Below are 18,694 nucleotides of genomic sequence, written 5' to 3' on the forward strand. Positions count from 1 at the left end.
TCTGAAAACACTCAGAAAACTTAGTGCTAATTCCATTGGTCTGTTAAACTTAACGGTCAATGCATTTTGTTTAACCGAATAGTAACGGAAAATGTGGACAAATGAAGGTAGGAAATCCAGCCAAAAGGACCATTTGCCGGATTAATTGTGACTTGTGTCTTGAGCCCGTCTGAGCTAATACTTTTCTACATGCGTCACAGTTTGAAGCTATTACCTGCGCGCATTCCACTTTTCACTACTTCTCTTTGGTTTGAGCTACTATCCTACTGACTCAGATACGACTTTGTTGCAGGGACAAGAGGCTAGCCCACATCAGTAATCGTCATAGCCAAGTGTGTCACTGAGCTTTAGAGAGTCACACGGGGGCTATGGCATAGGAATGATGGCTATTTGTAGCATTCAGCACCGCCCCTTGGCTCCTCTGTTTGCCCCCAATAGACTTTGCTTACAGCTGATCGTGAAACGCGTTGATCTAATTGTTTATCCTGGCGCGTGTCCCTCTGTGAGTAACATCGTCCTAGATAAAAGTTGATACTCTCCTGGGTTTCATCTCACATAGTACGTCAGGTTATGTCTCTGCTTACATTTCATGATTGCAGCACAAGGTGTAACAGTCCTGCGGTGTCGTTAGTGCCCGAAATACTGCTTAGGATAATAATCAACATAAACAATGAAGGTATTTGGCTCGCTTGACCGTTATTGTGCTATGTGTTGTGTTGGCTTACTTTTGATACATTCCGGTTACATAATGCACTTACTCACCTGGATTAGAAAAATATAAGAGTTATATGGACAACTAAATTATACGCTTTGAAAAGATCATGTACCATTGAATTTTGGGACTTTTTGAGGGAAAGCTGCGTTTTTATCTAACAACATTCCTGCATTTCTTTCAGCTGATGGGAGCAAAGACAAGCTTTTCATGTCTGGTCTTGTTGCCAACTACAGGGATGTTTTAACAAAATTGGTTCGAGTTGTTGTCAAATAACTATATATTCTTAGCTTTATCCTTGTTTTAGTCCGGGAAATGTCATGTAAATCTAGTCGGCTAAAAATGTAATATTAATTTAGTGAACTATAAATTTTCATTGTATTATTTTTCCATATTTAATCATGAAGGAGCTTCTCCTTGTTCAAAGGACTAAACTTGTTTGGGTTTGGTCAGCGTTTTAATGGTTTGGTTCAATTTCAAACTGTGTCATTGGAAGCTTAATAGTTTTTTTAGTTGGCAATATCAGAAGATTTCAATCAGCCAAAAATAATGTCGTCGTTAAAAGTCTAATATACATAAAACAACACTGACATTCTTTATCTTATGTTTCACCGTAGACCCCTGGCCGCTCTGTGAGGAACATTTGCCCAAGCGCGGCTGAGCCCGACTACCACTGAAGGGGAGATGAAGCCGGATGGGGTTGCCACGGCAGCGCTGGAGCCAATGGAAACGCTAGAAGCCAATCCAGCCAACGAAGAGATACCAGCTCCGGGACAAGAGCCTGGCCAGGCAGCTAGTCCGGGCGAAGGGGAGGCGGTTCCGCAATCTCAAGGTGACGCAGAGGCGTCTAAAGAAACTCCCGCTAAACCCAGTAAAAAGCCGTCTACAGGTGACGCCAAATCCAAGACTCCTAATAAGGCCGCAAAGACGAAACCAGGCACCGCCCCCGCAAAGAGCACCACCGCGTTAAAGACCACCCCTAGCCGTCTGTCCAATGGCGTTACCAAGCCCCAAACCAACGGCGTTCCTAAGAAAACCACCCCTGCTTCTGAAAGAAAAAGCACCCCGGTAACAGCAGCACCCAAAAAGCCAGCAGGGACCACCCCGACACCCCGGAGCGTCCCTAAAACAGGCGAGAAGAAGACCCCCACAGCCACTCCGCTCACCAACGGCGCCAAAACAGCAACTTCAACGGCCAAGAAGACACCCACTGCAACTAACGGAGTCAAAACCAGTTCCACTTCTGCTGCTGCAAAAAAGCCTCCAGGTTCGTCAAAAGGTCGTCGTGCATCAGTGAAAGGCTGTTTATTTTGGCGGCATTATAGAAAGTATTCAGTGTATTTACTTCTGTGGTGGTAATATAAGAAATGTATGCGCTCATAAGAAATAGACTGGTAGTTATTGAGCCAATTCACCCAAAAAAGATAGTTATTTACAGTGTGAACATTAATGCCTGCCAGCCTGAGGAAAGACACACAGCTAATGGAGCATGCACATTTTTCACAGCTCCAACTATAATGAGCAGTTTTCATTGCATGGGCAGATAGATGCAAGTAGAATGGATTTAGCGCTCACATTAGTCATGCTGGGGTGAATGCTACTAATCTAGACATGAGGATGGCCTAGATCCCTAACACAAACGCTGTAGAAATGTGTTGACCTATATCTGCATTGAGTCATTACACATGTTTATATGCACAGATGATCCTGTATAATGTACATCATTTTCACCTGAACTCTCTTATGTCCTTTAGCCTCAAAAGCTGCTGCTTCTACTGCCACAAAGCCGAGCTCCGCCGCCTCTCCCAAACCCGATAAGCCCCCGGTTGCCAAGACAACCAGGTAGGTGTGGCACCTGTGTGGAAATGAACGCTTTCCGCCCTGAACTTTAGATGATAGGAAACACCACAAAGAGGTTTCTTGTGTTTTTTTTATACCGATGTCTTTATATTTACACAGACATTTAATGGACAGTACAGTGAGATCGCATCAAGTTCTATTAACATGTTTCTCTTGTTTTGAATGAATGGGCTGCACACCCCTCGAACATGCTGACAAATTGATTCAGTTAATTTAGATTTATTTACTTTTCAAAGTCCCACAAATACAAATGGGGCCGAAGCAAATCAAACAAGTGTAGCCTTGTACAAGTAATGTGCGCTCAGGACGTACTTATGATGTTACATACCAGAAAATCTGTGTAAGTAACACTGACATGACTCTACTAGGGCCGAAACAAGCGACTCATTCATGACGTAATACTTTTTTGTGAAAAGTGAAGAATGGTGATAATTCAGTGCATTTTGGTGAGCTTCCATTGCTTGTGTGATGATGAATGTGGTGAATAACAGGAGTTAGTCACACTGTTATGGAGCTCTCAGTTCAGAGAGGAGCTCACGGCAATAACATAATCCAACAGTCTCTTTGTTTGAGGCAGCACTGATCAGATGGAGATTGCAGCCTCTGATACGCTCGGAGGTCTCTGGACCGATTATCATTCGCTTGGACATTTTTTTTTATGGTCATAACAAAGATTTACTCTGCCATCTCAAAGACCTCCTGGAACTGGAGCATAGACAAGGATCATATGCAGGGTTATTGCCATGCAAAAAGTTGAAATGGTCAACACTTTGATCTCACTTTCTTGAAGAAGTCTTAAACATAATGTAGTTATTTAACTGTACTTACTGCTTTAACAATTAACATGTACAATTCCTTCTTGGTACTGACAAATCCTACGTCCAGGTTTACAGTAGGTCTTTGTTCTTTACAATTTACTTTCCTTTAAAATGCATATGACACATTAGACAACATTTTTGCAAAACATAGAGAACAGTTGTATTTAAGATTTTCCCCAGCTTTCTTTAGTTTGAGATTTTTATCGGTGTTTATTTTTTCACTTCCTCATTGGACACTGACAGGAAGTGACATGGATAGAGGCAAACAATTTTGCCTTGTAGTCATGTTATGACAATGCAAACAACTGCTTCACTGAAGTAAAAATTTACAACAGATATTTTCCATCTAAATAAGTCATATTTTCAAAAGCATTAAAACCTGTCACATGCACTTAAAGCAAAACTAAGTAACTCATGCCCCTAGAGGCCATAAGCGCCACTGCAGGTGTCGTAGCATGCTGCCTTTCTTTTACTAATTAATTATCCATGAGAGTAAATTCTACGCTGACAGAAAAGACAAAGGGAGAGAGGGATATTGTACATCCAATTACACAATGGAGATATATTTTCACTCAATCTTTCTGTAAATACTGCTAAAAATACTGCTAAAGTGGCACTAGCTCACAGCTAGATTTACCCGTTAGCTTCTTCTTCATGATTCTATTAGTGCTGCGCCTCCAACCCAGAAGCAGGGAAGTTGCAAGGGGGTTTTCTGGCCAGAGACAACAGGGGGAGATGAAAGACCCCCCCAATCATCCCATTGACACTTGTATTACCCCCAGAGGGACTATGGAAAGGATTTATTAAGGTTAAGTTACTTAGTTCTACATTAAGCGAGAAGAGCACCTTTGCCATAATTTATAACCAATTCTTGCCCAAAATGTCAATTTGATTCTGAAACCTTTTAATCTGTAAATTAGCTTCATAAAGTTAATACAATGTTTCATAGAGACATCAATTAAGGATCACCTCACCTGCAACAATAGTCTAGTCCAGTGGAAAATTATTTTTATTACAGGGTAAATATAGCCTGGCTAACGCCAGACTAAAATCACAAGTGATATTTAGTCTGGAGACCACCAATTCATTTTCTCGTAGGAGAGGTGTGGTTTACGATCGTCCATAGTCGTTTATTGGGCGCTACGAATGTCTATCGTGCGTCTGCACGTAGCCACAGCCAATCGTATCATCGTATCCGATGACGTATGACGTTCCCGCTGTAAACTTTTGAGCTAAACTATTTAGAACAAAGTCTAAAGCTTGATCGAAAAATACCATCGCGTCTGCTGCTGTCATGTTGGATCCGTAAATAAACTTTTTCTTTTTTATCCGTAAATAAACTACAAGCTTCCGTATATCAAATAGCTCGTCATCGTCTTGCCGGCCCTCCTCCTTCTGTGATTGGTTCCCAAATCCATGCGAAAATTTCGGCCATGGTCCCCAGGCTGTTGTGCAGTTTGAAATTCGAGCGCACACAGCAGTCTGGCGTTAGCCAGGTAAGGGTAAATACACATAGCAGATGTAATGATAAAAAACAAAACAAAAGCACTCACCAAACCTGTTGTTATTTTGGATCACTTTAGTCACATGAGCAAGTCACTGAATGAACAAGGAGCTCTGAATTACAAAGATTTCTTCATGACCACAAAGCACTGCCCCTTGCACTCTCCTCCAGCTGCCACTGGGAGCAGTTGCACTGGAGATTACAGACTCCGATTACAGCCCGAACAATGGCTGATGTGCACACTGCTTGTTAAGGAGTCTTACACAACAGCACGGTGGGAATTGCTGGAGAGATAAACCATTTCCTTTACATGCTGTCATTTTCTTTGATTTTATGACTACTCTGTGATGTTTTGGATTTTATTTGACTGCTATAAAATTTGCTCATGTAAGACTTGACTAAACGCTCTTATCCAAAGTTTATGACAGGTTTCAGCTTTAGGCCTAAAAACTAGCTAAGTTTGCACGTCCTGGCCTTTTGATTAGTTGTATTACTAAGCAATGGTTTTAAGTTGTATGATGCTGTCTACGGCTTGAACTTAGCAGCTGAACACACACGTCTTTGTGAGTATGACGGCCCTGACAGGAGACATATTTGTACTGTGCATGTCAGGACCTGTGTACTTCACTTTACAGTTAGTTCTGCCATCATCGAGATACAGCCGAATGGTGGCAAATTAATCATTGAAGATTTACCCATTTAACTGTCAATGTTTTCTCAATGTTTTGCGTTTAAACCAGATTGATTGTCCATCTGCAGCTTCTTCTATTCAGCCAGTAAAAGTGCAGAGTCAGAGTATGTTGGCTAAGAAGTGACATTGATCTAATTTCGGGCCCTAACAGAGAGTAATGTTTTGCCGCTCCCATTCAGCTGCAGGTTTTAGCCAAATTAAATTAGCTTCAAAGCAGTAGCTGCCAGGGGCTTTTCATTGTAACTCATTCTTCATCTGACATGGTGCTCTCAGTGTGGACTGATATACGCTGGATATAGTCTCTAAACAGCTTTGTTTCCCAAATTCAATTACAACACACACAGATCTGTATAATGTCAGCTATTTCAGCAGAACTTTGGGCAATAGAGGATTTGCATACATTGTATTTATTCTAAACATAACTCTCAACATGCTGTGACATCATCGACATACCCTCTATGGATCAATGATTTCGTTCTCTCACAATGTGCTTCAAATTCCTATACTTTATATTGTTGATTTTGATAAATAGTAAAATTTGAATGGCCCAGTTTATGTGATGTTCATGTTGAAGATCGTTAGTTGCATCAATAAACCCATCATCCCGATGCTTGGCAAACAAACTGCAATAAACTGCACATTTTATTACATTTCAATATGTTGTTATGTTATTCATTTATTTATTGATTTATTTGGTAGGGACAGTGCATGCTAATGTACACACCATTATAGCCATGGGCCAATTTGCATCCCACTCTCACACTCTCAAACACACTCTCATTCATCCTGGCCTATTGTACATGTTTTTTGTGGTAGGGGAACCAGAGAGAACATGCAAATGTGGGAATCGAACCCTTCTAGCTGTGAAGCACGAGCGCTAACCGCTGTGCCACCATGCCGTTGTTAATAACATGTTTTTAACAAGATATCACCCAATTAGATCATTAAATGTATGCCATATTATACATTTCAGTGAGGCTCAGGGGATGGGAGTTTGGAACTACACGTGATGCATGGGCACGTGCCAGTGAGCCTCCTGCCCCACTGCCTGAACGCAGCACTGAACTAGGCTGCACAGTTAAATAAATGAGGTGCTCCTGCTCCGCTTGGTCAGCGTGACCCATTCACTCGCACATGGACTGCTCTGTGCTTCAGTAGAGAAAAGGCTATGGGGTTACGGAGACTATAAAAGATCAGCCTCAGATAACTGGTTTGCTACATTGCATCCCCGCCTCACAGACAGGTGGTTTTCCATCACACCCTGGCATCCTCCAACACAAAGCTCTCACATTAGTCATGCTCTGATCTCATTGATGGTCCCATTGGGATGATACATTTTTATTGCTCTAAATTGAATCCGCACAGCGTCACTGTCTAACATATTTCAGCTGATGTAATGGTCGGAGGCTGGCGCAGTCTTCAGACAGGGCTACGGCGCGGGCTGGGCAGGCCGTAAATCCTTCTTCCTGTTGTGGGTGTGGTCGGTGAGCGTGCAGCAGTCCTCCTCCTCTGCTGTGGTCGAGCTGTGTGCTGAGCTGCTGCAGTGCTAATTAGCAAATGGATACAGTGGCAGTGAGTCAGATGGAGAAAAGCAAAGGCATATATCATCCATCTGCCAGAAACAGTGACACTGGCTGCTTTTAACGGGCGCAATTAACCAAAGTCAAAGACTGTAGTTAATTAGCTAGCATCTTAAAACAACAACATAATCTATCTCCATTGGGATTACTAATGCAGAAAACCTGCTCTGTAGTACTTTACATGTACTTCTTGTATTAGTTCATATTTCTGTCTTCTCTCAAATGTTTACTTCTGGGCATGTTTCATAAGTGCACAGTTAACTGAGTCTCCATTTTAGTTGCAAATCTAGCTGTAATCCTAATATTTGTAAAAATGGGCTGCACAATGACGGTAACAACACTGTAATGCTACAGTTTACAGCAATGTAAAGGTGGTCAGTTTCCACCGTCCCAATAATCTCTTGACCGTCTAAGACAAAGGACAAAAAAACACTGCAAGCATCAGAAATGTGTGGCTTCCAGGTAAAAAAAAAACATAGTATATAAATGTACTCATCTTTCTTTGCCTCAGTCCACTGCATTTTACATTAGCACCTGAACGTCTGTCATAGGGATTTGTTTCAATGTTATTACTGTATTACATTATTGTTAGGTTGGTGAAGCCCAGAGCACAATGAGCAAACAGGCCATAGTTCCAACTGGGGGATATACAAGTTATTTTTGTTCTTACTGTATTAAAGATTAACGTGGTTCCTGCTAGCCCCATTCCCTCTCTGTCTCCCTCTGTTGCGTGCTCTCGTTCTGCCGGCACAAACTTAGTTCTTTATTTAGAAGCAGTAAGTCTAGCGTGGCTCCGGAGATTTCACACAAAGTCAGGGTTATTCAGTACAGGCTACATTGTCCAGAGCTGACAAGGATGCACCCCACTTGTAGGTCTCCAGGGGACTTGATATTTAATGTATGAAACATAATGCACAGTTGGACCAAATGCAATTGAATTTGCTTTATTGATGGAAACAGCCTTGGTAGTAGTAGTAGTACTTTGGGTTTGCACTGTAATACTGTAGTACAGTTGTAGTAGTTTTCTGCTCCGTCACGTTTCCTTGAGAAACAGTGACAGTGAGTCACTTCACTGCCACTGTGAAATGACTGATTTGATAGACTTGCAGGTATGTGAGAATCAAAATGGCCATTTGCAACCTCACCCATAACAGAGTTTCCGCATTAAAAGTCAATCAATGAATCATGCCAAAATCAAGCCCTGAAATGTCATTGAAAAGCCCTAAATTGTATTAAAACTGGCATTAAACCAAAATTATTGGAAAATTGTGACATTGCTCTGTAATTTTTACCTTATAAGTTAATCGAAAACACCAAAATTATGGTCTAAACATATTCAGCTGCCGTTTTCCTCTGTTTGAGGAAATGTTTACCAATCTCAAAGGAATAGGCCACAGTTTTTACATACTGAGATATGTTCTTACCTGAGCTTAGACGAGTTGATGCGTACCTGTGTGGTCTTTGTGCATGCGCTCAGTCACGCAAATGTTGTTAGCATTTAGCCTCTCCAAGCATAGGTATAGCTCCAAACTGCGATTTAAATAGGGAAAACGTGGAATAGCTTGGTGTAACTTCACCCCAGTTTGGAGCTATACCTACTGTATGCTGGGAGAGGCTAAACGCTAACAACAACTCCTCTAAGCTCAGGTAAGAACATATCTCAGTGTGTAAAAACAGTGACCTATTCCTTTAAAGGGGGGGTATTATGCGAAATCGACTTTTTCAAGCTTTACATCATGTTATTAAGTCATTCCCTCATTAAAAACATGCCTGAAGTGTTGCCTTAGCACATTCACGTATTTTCGAGTAATCTGTAAAAACTCTGATGGCAGCCATTTTAGGGATAAAACGCCTGATTCCTTCAGGAAACGCCTCCGACCTCCAGGATACGCCTCCGACCTTTCGTCACCAGCCGAGTAACCAACCACTGCTCCTCAGCAGAACCCCCTCCCCGCAGTGTCTAGCCCTAAGATGTAAACAGAGTCATCATGGAGGATTAGCTTCATGTGTTGTGAACCGGAGCCACAGCAGACTTTTACAAAGACACACATCAGTGTTTCTGTTACCGAAACACCCAGGATTAAAACCGGTGACAAGAACACTTATTTCAGTGTCTGGTTCTGCGCTGGGCCTTGATGATGCACAGAGCCTCCGGAGAAAGCTAATGCTAAGCTAAACCTCGAGTCATCACGTGAAAACGAGAAATATGCACACATAAAGTCAATAAAACCACCACACACATAAAGAACCGTTTAACAATGATCACACACGGAGCCTGGCTTGTTGATTTGGAAGTTTATTGCTCACATTTCATCTACAATGGGTCATAGCCGAGTGGCTTTCTCCCGGAGCTAACAAGCTAGCCGCGACAAGCTAACGGGAAAATTCACTGAATACAAGCAGCATGTTATGCATTGAAAACGTCACTAAAACAGGCAACTGCTTGAAGCAGCCTTTATGATGATCACACACGGAGCCTGGCTTGTTGATTTTGTAGTTTATTGCTCACATTTCATCTACAGTGAGTCGTAGCCGAGTGGTTTTCTCCCGGAGCTAAGGCACTATTAGCCACGACAAGCTAACAACCTTCACCTTCACAACATTCATTGAAAACAGGCAGCATATTATGCACAAATAACGTCAATAAAGCAGGCAACTACTTGAAGCAGCCTTTACGATGATCACACAATGAGCCTGGCTTTACACATGTGTGGTTTATTGCAGACTTTTCATCAACAATGAGCTGTAGTCGATTATAACAAGCTAACGGGGTAACCTCGAAAAACCACTGTCCACCTGCACAGATAATGTCCGTCTTTTGAATCGTATGGGCTCCTGCAGATCCTGGTGTCGTCCATGGGGGTATAGTTAGAGATCCATAGGGCATGGCAGATGCAAAGAGATAGCCTCCAAACAGCAGTTATTTTTCAGGCAAGAGCCCCTTCCAAGCGTCCGGTGTGGAAGGTTTGTCTCCAAATAATATCCTGTGTGGCCATTGTTCACAAAGTGATAAACAGTAGCTCCTTTCCAACAATAAAAATTAAAATGCACCGATCGTAGTTTCAATACAGTTGAGACAACGAGCGCAGTGTTGTGATGCCACAGACAGCGTGTGGAGGGGGCGTGTCGGAAAGGGTCAGAGGTTCTTAAAGAGACAGGGGCCTATTTCAAGTCTTTCGCTACCGCCATTTTGAAAGAGCAATTTTATACAAGGCAGTTATTCTAATTTGCTGCATTTACAGACCAACAGAAGGTTTCGTCATCATTGTAGTGTGCCATAGACTGGTGCTATGTGGCTGAAAAAAGCATAATACCCCCTCTTTAAGAAACAAAATATGTGCTGATATAAAATATCGTATTTGGCATTAAAAATGGAATTATAAAGCCTTAAATTTGACTTGTTTCTGACTGTCTAAATCCTGCATAACTAGAACAACCTTTTTAGTTACATAGAAATGTCATTATTACATAACAAACAATTGGGGATAAGCATGCCATTACTTCACAGCACTTTGTTTTGTTGTTTCATTTCTGTAGGACCCCTTCAGGCACATCAGCTGCTCGACCTCCCAGTAGCAGCACAACCAAGAGCTCAGCCACAGCACCCAAACCTGCCACCCCTAAACCATCTACTGCTTCATCAAAACTGAGTACCTCCAAATCAACAACCCCCTCTGCTGGCAAAGCTCCAGCAGCACAAACATCCAAGACTCCTATAAAAAAAGGTAATGAACACGTGGGTCTACATTGCCAATGCTGTGTTACGGACTACTGTAAAGAAGACTTAAAACATAAAAAAGTCTTATAGTATTCTGTTTAGGGTAGATAGCATTCCATCATGACAACAGCTTACTAACAGAGCCAAATGAGTGGCAAGTCTGCAGTTTAATTATTTGATTTGACACTCATTCTTTTCCATGCTAATAATTTATTCTTTGCCTTGTCTTTTTCAGATGTGAGCAAGTCAGCAACGTCCCCTCATGTACGGGCTAGTCCTGCACCAAAAGCAGCTAAACAAGAAGTACCAAAATCAACAGCTAAATCAGGCACTGCCTTGAAAAAGCCCACCACCACTAAGGCTGTGGACTCAAAGACACCAACCCGCCCCAAACCTGAAAGTAAAGCCACCTCCTCAAAGGATGCAACCAAGACCTCTAAAACTGCCGCACCCAAGACCACAAGTCCTAAAAAAACTGTAGGTAGCAGTACTCCTACTCCAGTAAAGCGTGGTCCCAAAGCCACTGAAGCCGACAAGGATGTGGTGGTCGCCGTAGCCGCTGCAGCCACTGCAGCCACTGCAGCTTTAGCAACTGTCATTGCAAAACAGGAAGAGCAGCCACCTCCTGCAGTCGAGAACATCGAACACCCAGAACCCACTCCTGCACCCCCACAACCAAAAGCTCCATCCCCAGAACCACTTAGAGAGCCTACCCCAGAACCAGTCAGAGAGCCTTCCCCAGAACCAGTCAGAGAGCCTTCCCCAGAACCAGTCAGGGAACCTACCCCAGAACCACCCAGAGAGCCTTCCCCAGAACCAGTCAGGGAACCTACCCCAGAACCACTTAGAGAGCCTACCCCTGAACCAGATGAGCTGCAAGCATTAACTGAAAAAGGAGCTGAACTTGTTCTTGATGTTTATGAAAAGACAACAGACACCTCTGTTACTTCCTTGGGCACCACGGTCCTGTCCCCCCCTTGTTCACCCACAGGGCCTGTATCCCCTTCTAGGGAAGTTCCAAATGCATCACTCCTGGATTTCCAGTCTGACCAGAGTGAACACATAACAAAGGACAACACAAACCAAGAACAAGACAAAGAGGAAGAGTCAAATGAGGAGGAAAATCTGTTTATGGTCTCTGCTGCCACTTCCAGAATGATGGAGGAGCCTCAGACATTGTCAGCTGCTTCTCATTTTGATGCCGTTGCCTCAGGAGGACTTGTGTCTCCTTATGAAAAGGAAGAGGCTGTGGAAAAAGCAGAAGAAGAGATCAACGAAGATGATGATGATGAAGAGGATGAAGATGAGGACCAGAGGAGATATGGCCATCAACATTCATCCATGATTACAGACCTGAGCCCATCTCAACCCTCAGAGGACATCCAGAGGTCATCAGCTTTTGGGGGCTCTTTGGGTTGGCATGGCGATGACCTTTTGTCTGGGATGGACTCTGAAGATATGAGCAGCTGCACCAGCAGTCGACAGCATGGCGTCTCTGACCTGAGCAGCACACAGCACACTGCTATCCTGGAGGGGACACAAAGCTCTGATGCCCTTGTAGACTCCAGCCTGAGGGGCTCAGAGGGAGACGCTAACCTCACAGGCTCTCCCAATGTAGAGACTATTGCTAATGAGGAAGAGGATGAAGATGATGACGTACGTGTGGATGATATGGACCTAAGCTCAGAGAGAGTTGAAGAACATCACAAGTTCTTCTCAAATCAGGAGCATGAGGAGGAGGATGAGGATGTGGAGATGCACAGTGAAGGAAAGACTGAAAGTGGTGGTAATGTTGAGGAAGATTTTAATGAGGATGAACGATTAGACAGCCTTAATCAGTGCAGCCTTCCAATTAGCAACCCGCCCTCCTCAGCGTGGGGACAGACCAACCCCTTCGGTGATACCTGGTCTCAACCTGCCTCAGTACTCCCTATGTCTTCTCCAAGTCAAATGTCTGACCATGGGGCAGCGGACTCTGAAACTCTCACTCAGTCTCCTGCCCAAACCTGTTTCGACAGCTCTGTCCCAACTTTTGCTCCACAGTCAGATGAAGATCCCATTTACCATATGTCAGCACCCAAGGACGCTGACCTAATGTCTGCTCCTGCAGATGTTCCTGTCCAACGTGGTGGCAGTGAGAGTAGTACACCAGAAGATTTGCGTGAATATGACAGCAGCTCTGGAGTAGAGTCCCGTTCTGACAAGCAGCACACCCCAGTGCCTGCTCACGGTCAGCCGGATGTGGAGCAGGACTTGGGTATCCACATGGAGAAAGTTGATGGGGAGGAAGAGGAGGCAGAGACACTGCCCGCTGATGAGGTCATGGGAACAGGACCTCCCACTGCTCCAGCTTCAGCGCCCTCTTCTGCGTCCACATCAGGAGACGAGGCTAGTGATACTGAGGGGGAAATGCAGATAAATGATCCAGATGCACCAATGACCATGGGCGAGAGTGCTGGGTTCGACAGCCCTACTCCCACATCTAACTTACCAACATTTGACGAGGATGAAGAAGTTATGCAGGCAGTGTCTGTTGAGGCTGAGGCTGAGGAAGATGGGGGTGGGGCTACCCCTCAGTCAGCCAACTCTGTGGCATCCTATGGTTTTGACTGTACCAATTCTAACTCCAATGCCCACTCAATGGCTGAGAGCTGTGGGAAAAGCCCAGGGATCTTCTCTCTGGAGAACGAGGAGCATCTCCCAGTGGAAGCCAAGGACCCATCTCTCATCAAGGAGCTGACACTAGTATCAGCGAGCACAGCTGCAGAGGACCTACTGGACAGGCCAGTCAACCTAATGCCCCTGGGCCACTCAGAGGACCACTCCGGTCTGGATGAGCACCACTACATGATGGGCAGCAAGATGGGAGCCGACCTTCTGCATGATGTTGACCCACAGGAACCTGTGCACCTCCTCGATAACCAGGATTCTGGTGATTCCGATGAGAACCAGCCTCCCTACTACTCTACCATATGTGATAAAACTGATAGTTTTCTGGAAGGTAATGTATAAGTCCCACTTACTATTCCCTGGAATGCACCTTTTCCCCACAGCCCTTCCCTTTACCTGTTCATGTTCTCTCCGGTTGGAATCGAAATCTTAGAAGGAAAAATGGAGAGCAAGTAGGACAAGATTTGAAGAAAAATAAGAAAGGAACTGAAGGTGGAAAAACTGACTGTAGCAATTTTTAAATGAGAGCCTCCCTCTCTCATACCATGGTTGTGGTTATGAGTGTATGGCTTAAACCTTTGTAATATAACTACTACCACTTTCTAATAGAATGTTCTTTTTAAGTAACACTGCATATCCAGAAGCCCCTGGAGGGGTATTGACTGATTGGTCTATAGTGACTAAGCTTTTAAGCCGTAAAAGAAAAAAAGCAACGGATGAAATGGACTCATTGCGTATTTATCCTACTGTTTTTACCAATCAATTGTCAGCTTTGTTTTGTATTTCACTTCTCTTTTTTTTATTTTGTTCAACCCAGTCTTCCCTGCCCTGTGTAAACACGCTTCATGTTCAACAGCACCCGAGTGATAGTCACATGCTTCTTTAAGGCAGGCTTTTGTTCAGGCTTAAATAAGTTTTAGCTTTCAAAATAAAGGCTAGATATTAACAAAGCTTTTTGCTCGTAAGAATATGTCCAGATAGTTGTGAAAGCATTAGAATGGAGTCTGTTAGATGTTTTAATGTGTGCTTAAGTTATAAATGCGCAGTCACGTACAGTACATGATACAGGCATTTGGTTTCATGTGTTACGGTTATATTTCATTTAGCTGATCATTTCTTCTGGAGGTTTCAGTTGATTTTGTGACAGGACTTTTCATTGTTGAAACGCAGCTCACAAACTGAATTGAAGTAGTAGACATTTACTATTTCAACAGTGTATTGCATGTTTAACTAACTGAAAGACTGTATTAGTTGAGGGATTTCAAATGACACTACACTAGATACATTCATAAAATAAAGGTTCACATTAGGTTTCAATATCTTTCAAAATTCCATTAAACATCATTGCAATGCATTCTGGTCCTGTTTCTTATTTCCCAATGGACCGAGCATGTGACTTAGTCCTTTATTTCAGCAAATGTATGTGTTCAGTGTTTGAGTTTCCCTAATGAATTCTGCAATGGGAATAACAAGTAAACAGGAAGAGATGCAACAATAGTCAATGGTGGTGTTACAAAAATGGAATTTTGGTCAAATCAGACTTTTCAGATGGTGTCCTGAAGTTCAGCATGTTCATGAGTCATGACTCAAACCCACACGATCTTTGGGAGCTCAACAGCGGTGCAGAGTCTGTAATCCTTTCATCATACGTACTATTGAACTCTTGCACGCTACTAGACTGATTCGGGACGTGTGTGTCTGTCCAACCCTCTCAAACCCACACGACACACCTGTTCTACTACTCCTGTGTGGATTCTCTCCACAGTCACAGCTACACAGTTATGTCTTTGTCCACATGGTTGTATACGTGTGACTCTTAAATAAGACACCAAACCCTTGTCCCATTTGTGGTCTTGTTCTATGACATGCCTGGAAGGTACACCTGCTCAACAAACCTGTGTATGAACCTCCCACTGCTCAAATCCAGTGATCTCAAAACGTATTCAATATTTGCATTTTCTGCACATCTTTGGGACACCACTGATTTCCATTCATGAATCCACTGGATGGTGCTGCACGATTACAGATAAAAGACTGATGTGTTGTACATAATAATATGAAATTAATATGAAACCAAATGCAAATATGGAGATTAAATAGTATTGAATGCTGGCCTTAGGTGACCTGGCCACACGTGGTCATAGATAGGGAGGAAGAGTCCGTGGGCCTCAGATCCTTTGTTTTGAGTTCCTCCTTGTCTGCGTCTAACGTTTCCTGAACCCTGTACTCCATGATCCGTGTCGTTTGACCTATTGTCTTTATGCATGGGTCTCTTAATGATGCACCAAGTGATCTTAATTGTCTGACAGGAAACCACTTCTCAAATGAGGACGATGAAGATATGCTACAGAGCCAGGAAAACATTCAGAACCAGAACCATGTGCCCATAGCCAATGGACACTACCTGGCTCTAGTGCCAGGGAACAGGAGGCCCATTGACCCAGCTATGGCAGCACATTTTGCACCTCTCATAGAATCATGTAGTGACAGTCCCATTGTAGGGGATCAGCTCCGCAGGCTGGAGCAGCATCGGGAGAAAGTGCGGGAGGTGCAGCAGCGTCGCGAGCAGGAGCAGCAGAAGCAGCAGTGGCTGGAGGAGGAGCAGCAGAGGCAGGAGCAGCACAGGCAGCTGCAGGAGCAGCGGGAGGAGCTGCTACAGCTTCAGCAGCAGCAGGAGCAACAGCAGAGGCAGAGCAGGCACAGGCTGCAGTGGCAGCTGGAACTGGAGCTGCAGTACCGCATGCACCAGAAACACCTTCAGCAGCAACAGCAGCTCCGGAAGAGCCCCACTGGCCTCATGCTCTCCCCCTCCTCTGGCCTCTGCACTATCTACGAGGCCATGGAGACCAGTGATGAGGAGGAAGACATGGACACACAGAAGGATGTGCTGAATGAACACCAAGAACAATATGGCTCCATAAATGGATGTACAGCGCCTATGTTGGAGTGGAATATGAAGGTGGACATGGTGCAACAGCTCATCAACCAGACCCTGATGCTGTGTGGAGACGAAAGATGTCCTTTGCTACACCTTCCTGTGGGCACAGGTGGTAGTCTTAGCCCACTGGAGAGCAGCATGTGGCCACACCTGCTGTCACAGCTCAGTGCCCCGGCTACAGTCACCGCAGTGAGCAGCTACTCCCCTGACAACCGCTGCTCCTCTCCTCCCGGTGACTGGACCGTGGTCGAGGTGGAGAGCCATCACTGAGTTCAAATGGCAACTGCGTCAGATTCCAGAAACACCAACACTGGGCCATTTTAACACAGTTTATAGTTTGAATACATTGCTGATTAATTCATTGCTTCTGTTTCATAAATGTAAGTGACTACAGTTCGCTCAACAAAAGAAAACTATTGCTATTGTTTAGCTGCTAATGTTATACAATGTAGAAATCTTTATTTTTCCTGATTCGATCACAGCATAGTTTGAATGGCCGCAGTGAACATCAACCTGTTATGTAGAGGTTATCACAGGGGGTGAAATTAATGATTTTAGGCAGCTTCTTTAGTGGTTATGTCAAATATGCTTTTCATTCATATCAATGCATGGTTAAAACTTATTTATTACCATCTGTGTTCAAGTGACTGTTCTGCTCTGAGACTATTGCTTCTCCAGGGACAAACTATGACACATTGCACTATTGTATATTTATTTACATTTACACTTTAATGAGTATATACAGGTAGGTGATGTTTTTTCTTTATTATTTGTATTATTATTGTTTATCTATCCTTGGTTTAGTCAGTGGACTGCAATACACGTGTATGGACTCAAGCCCATTCCCCTCACCATTTAGTAACTATCTTCACGATGTTTCAAGACCTTATAGAGTTTTCGCGTCACTCATCGAGGGTGAATGGGCGTGAGTGAGAATAAGGCCTTGCTTGTTCGTTTTGGGGCAGGGGGTGCTGGGGCGTTGGTGGTGGGTGCATGTGGGTGCACCACACGGCTTGACTTCACTGGGACATTCCAGAGCTGTCGCCTCATTTCCTGGGTCGGGCACGGCGGCGCGCGCGCAAGTGGAGTCTCTCCAGGGTGACCGACCACCGATGATGTCATCAGTGCCATGTGGGTGAACTGGCGTTGGTGATTTTATAAATGATGTTAGATTAATGTCGAGTCTGTGCGTGTGTGAGTGTGTGTGTGTTTGCCAGTGAGGAAATAACTAATCGAGAAGACTCCAGCAAATATAGAAACAGTACCACCAGTTGTAAAGAGGTCAGCAAGTGCAACACTGACACCTACTGGTTTGAAATGATAAATACATGGCTCACTGGATAACCGACCGTAAAAAATAAACGCTCTGCAAGGTCATGATGTGGCCAAATATGTCAAGGAAGTGGGTTGGCCGTAGCGGTTTTTGTTTGTTTTTGTTTTTGTTTTTATACTTACGTTTATTTAATTAATTCTTTTAATGTAGCTTAACCTGAAGGCTATTGGGAATTTGGGGTTAGGCCGATTAGTTATTTTTTGTTAACGATATGTAAAATATAGTGAAATACAAAACCGAAGCCAGACACTGATTCTGAACAATATGAAAAAGAAATGAAACCTATGCTGCTTTGTGTATTTTCTACATTCTGATACAAAACACTATTTACACATCAGTGTTAATTTCGTCGACTAAAATATTTAGTCTTAATTTTAGTCAAAGTGATATTTTTGACGACTAAAATTGGACTAAAACTAAATGAAAAGTTTCTCATGAGACTAAAACTATGACTAAAATGTCCAGATATTTTAGTCGACTAAAATAAGGCTATAAATAAAAATGAAAAGGAGAGACTAAAATCATCCAAACTTCTATTGACCGTCTGAAAAAGCCTCATATCATACAGATTCACTGCCAAATTAACAGGTCTGAGCTTTATTCATGTGGAAGCAGCCCCATTAAGTCGAGGGCCTTGATTAAATATGATTATAATGAATACTATAAATGCAAAGTCGACTAAATTAGTCTTAAATTTAGTCGACTAAATCTCTAAAATTACATTACATTTTAGTCAAAATACTAAGACTAAAACTAAAATAAAATATGTTGTCAAAATTAACACTGTTACACATAAATAACTTACAAATACTAAATTGTATACAGGCCTATTCACGTGACCTATGACAAAAACATTCTATTGGCATTAGA

The 18,694-nt window shown here is 43.2% G+C and overlaps 1 protein-coding gene across 1 annotated transcript; it reads left to right on the forward strand.

The window, feature by feature from the left end:
- Positions 1 to 1,334: 1,334 nt before the first annotated feature.
- On the forward strand, positions 1,335 to 14,883 carry prr36b (proline rich 36b). The gene is made up of 4 exons (XM_079563892.1): positions 1,335 to 1,979; positions 2,467 to 2,554; positions 10,703 to 10,890; positions 11,119 to 14,883. The coding sequence occupies exons 1-4, from the start codon at positions 1,397 to 1,399 to the stop codon at positions 13,893 to 13,895; spliced, it is 3,636 nt and encodes a 1,211-aa protein (XP_079420018.1). The 5' UTR covers positions 1,335 to 1,396; the 3' UTR covers positions 13,896 to 14,883.
- Positions 14,884 to 18,694: the final 3,811 nt, after the last annotated feature.

The sequence above is a fragment of the Gobius niger genome (assembly GCF_951799975.1).
Source record: "Gobius niger genome assembly, chromosome: 10".
In the NCBI taxonomy this organism is placed as follows: Eukaryota; Metazoa; Chordata; class Actinopteri; order Gobiiformes; family Gobiidae; genus Gobius; species Gobius niger.

Excerpts from the sequence above, each read along its gene's own strand:
- prr36b (XM_079563892.1), top strand. The coding sequence starts at position 1,397 with ATGAAGCCGGATGGGGTTGCCACGGCAGCGCTGGAGCCAATGGAAACG. Across the intron at positions 1,980-2,466 it reads TGCTGCAAAAAAGCCTCCAG|CCTCAAAAGCTGCTGCTTCT; the intron begins GTTCGTCAAAAG and ends TATGTCCTTTAG. Across the intron at positions 2,555-10,702 it reads CCGGTTGCCAAGACAACCAG|GACCCCTTCAGGCACATCAG; the intron begins GTAGGTGTGGCA and ends TCATTTCTGTAG.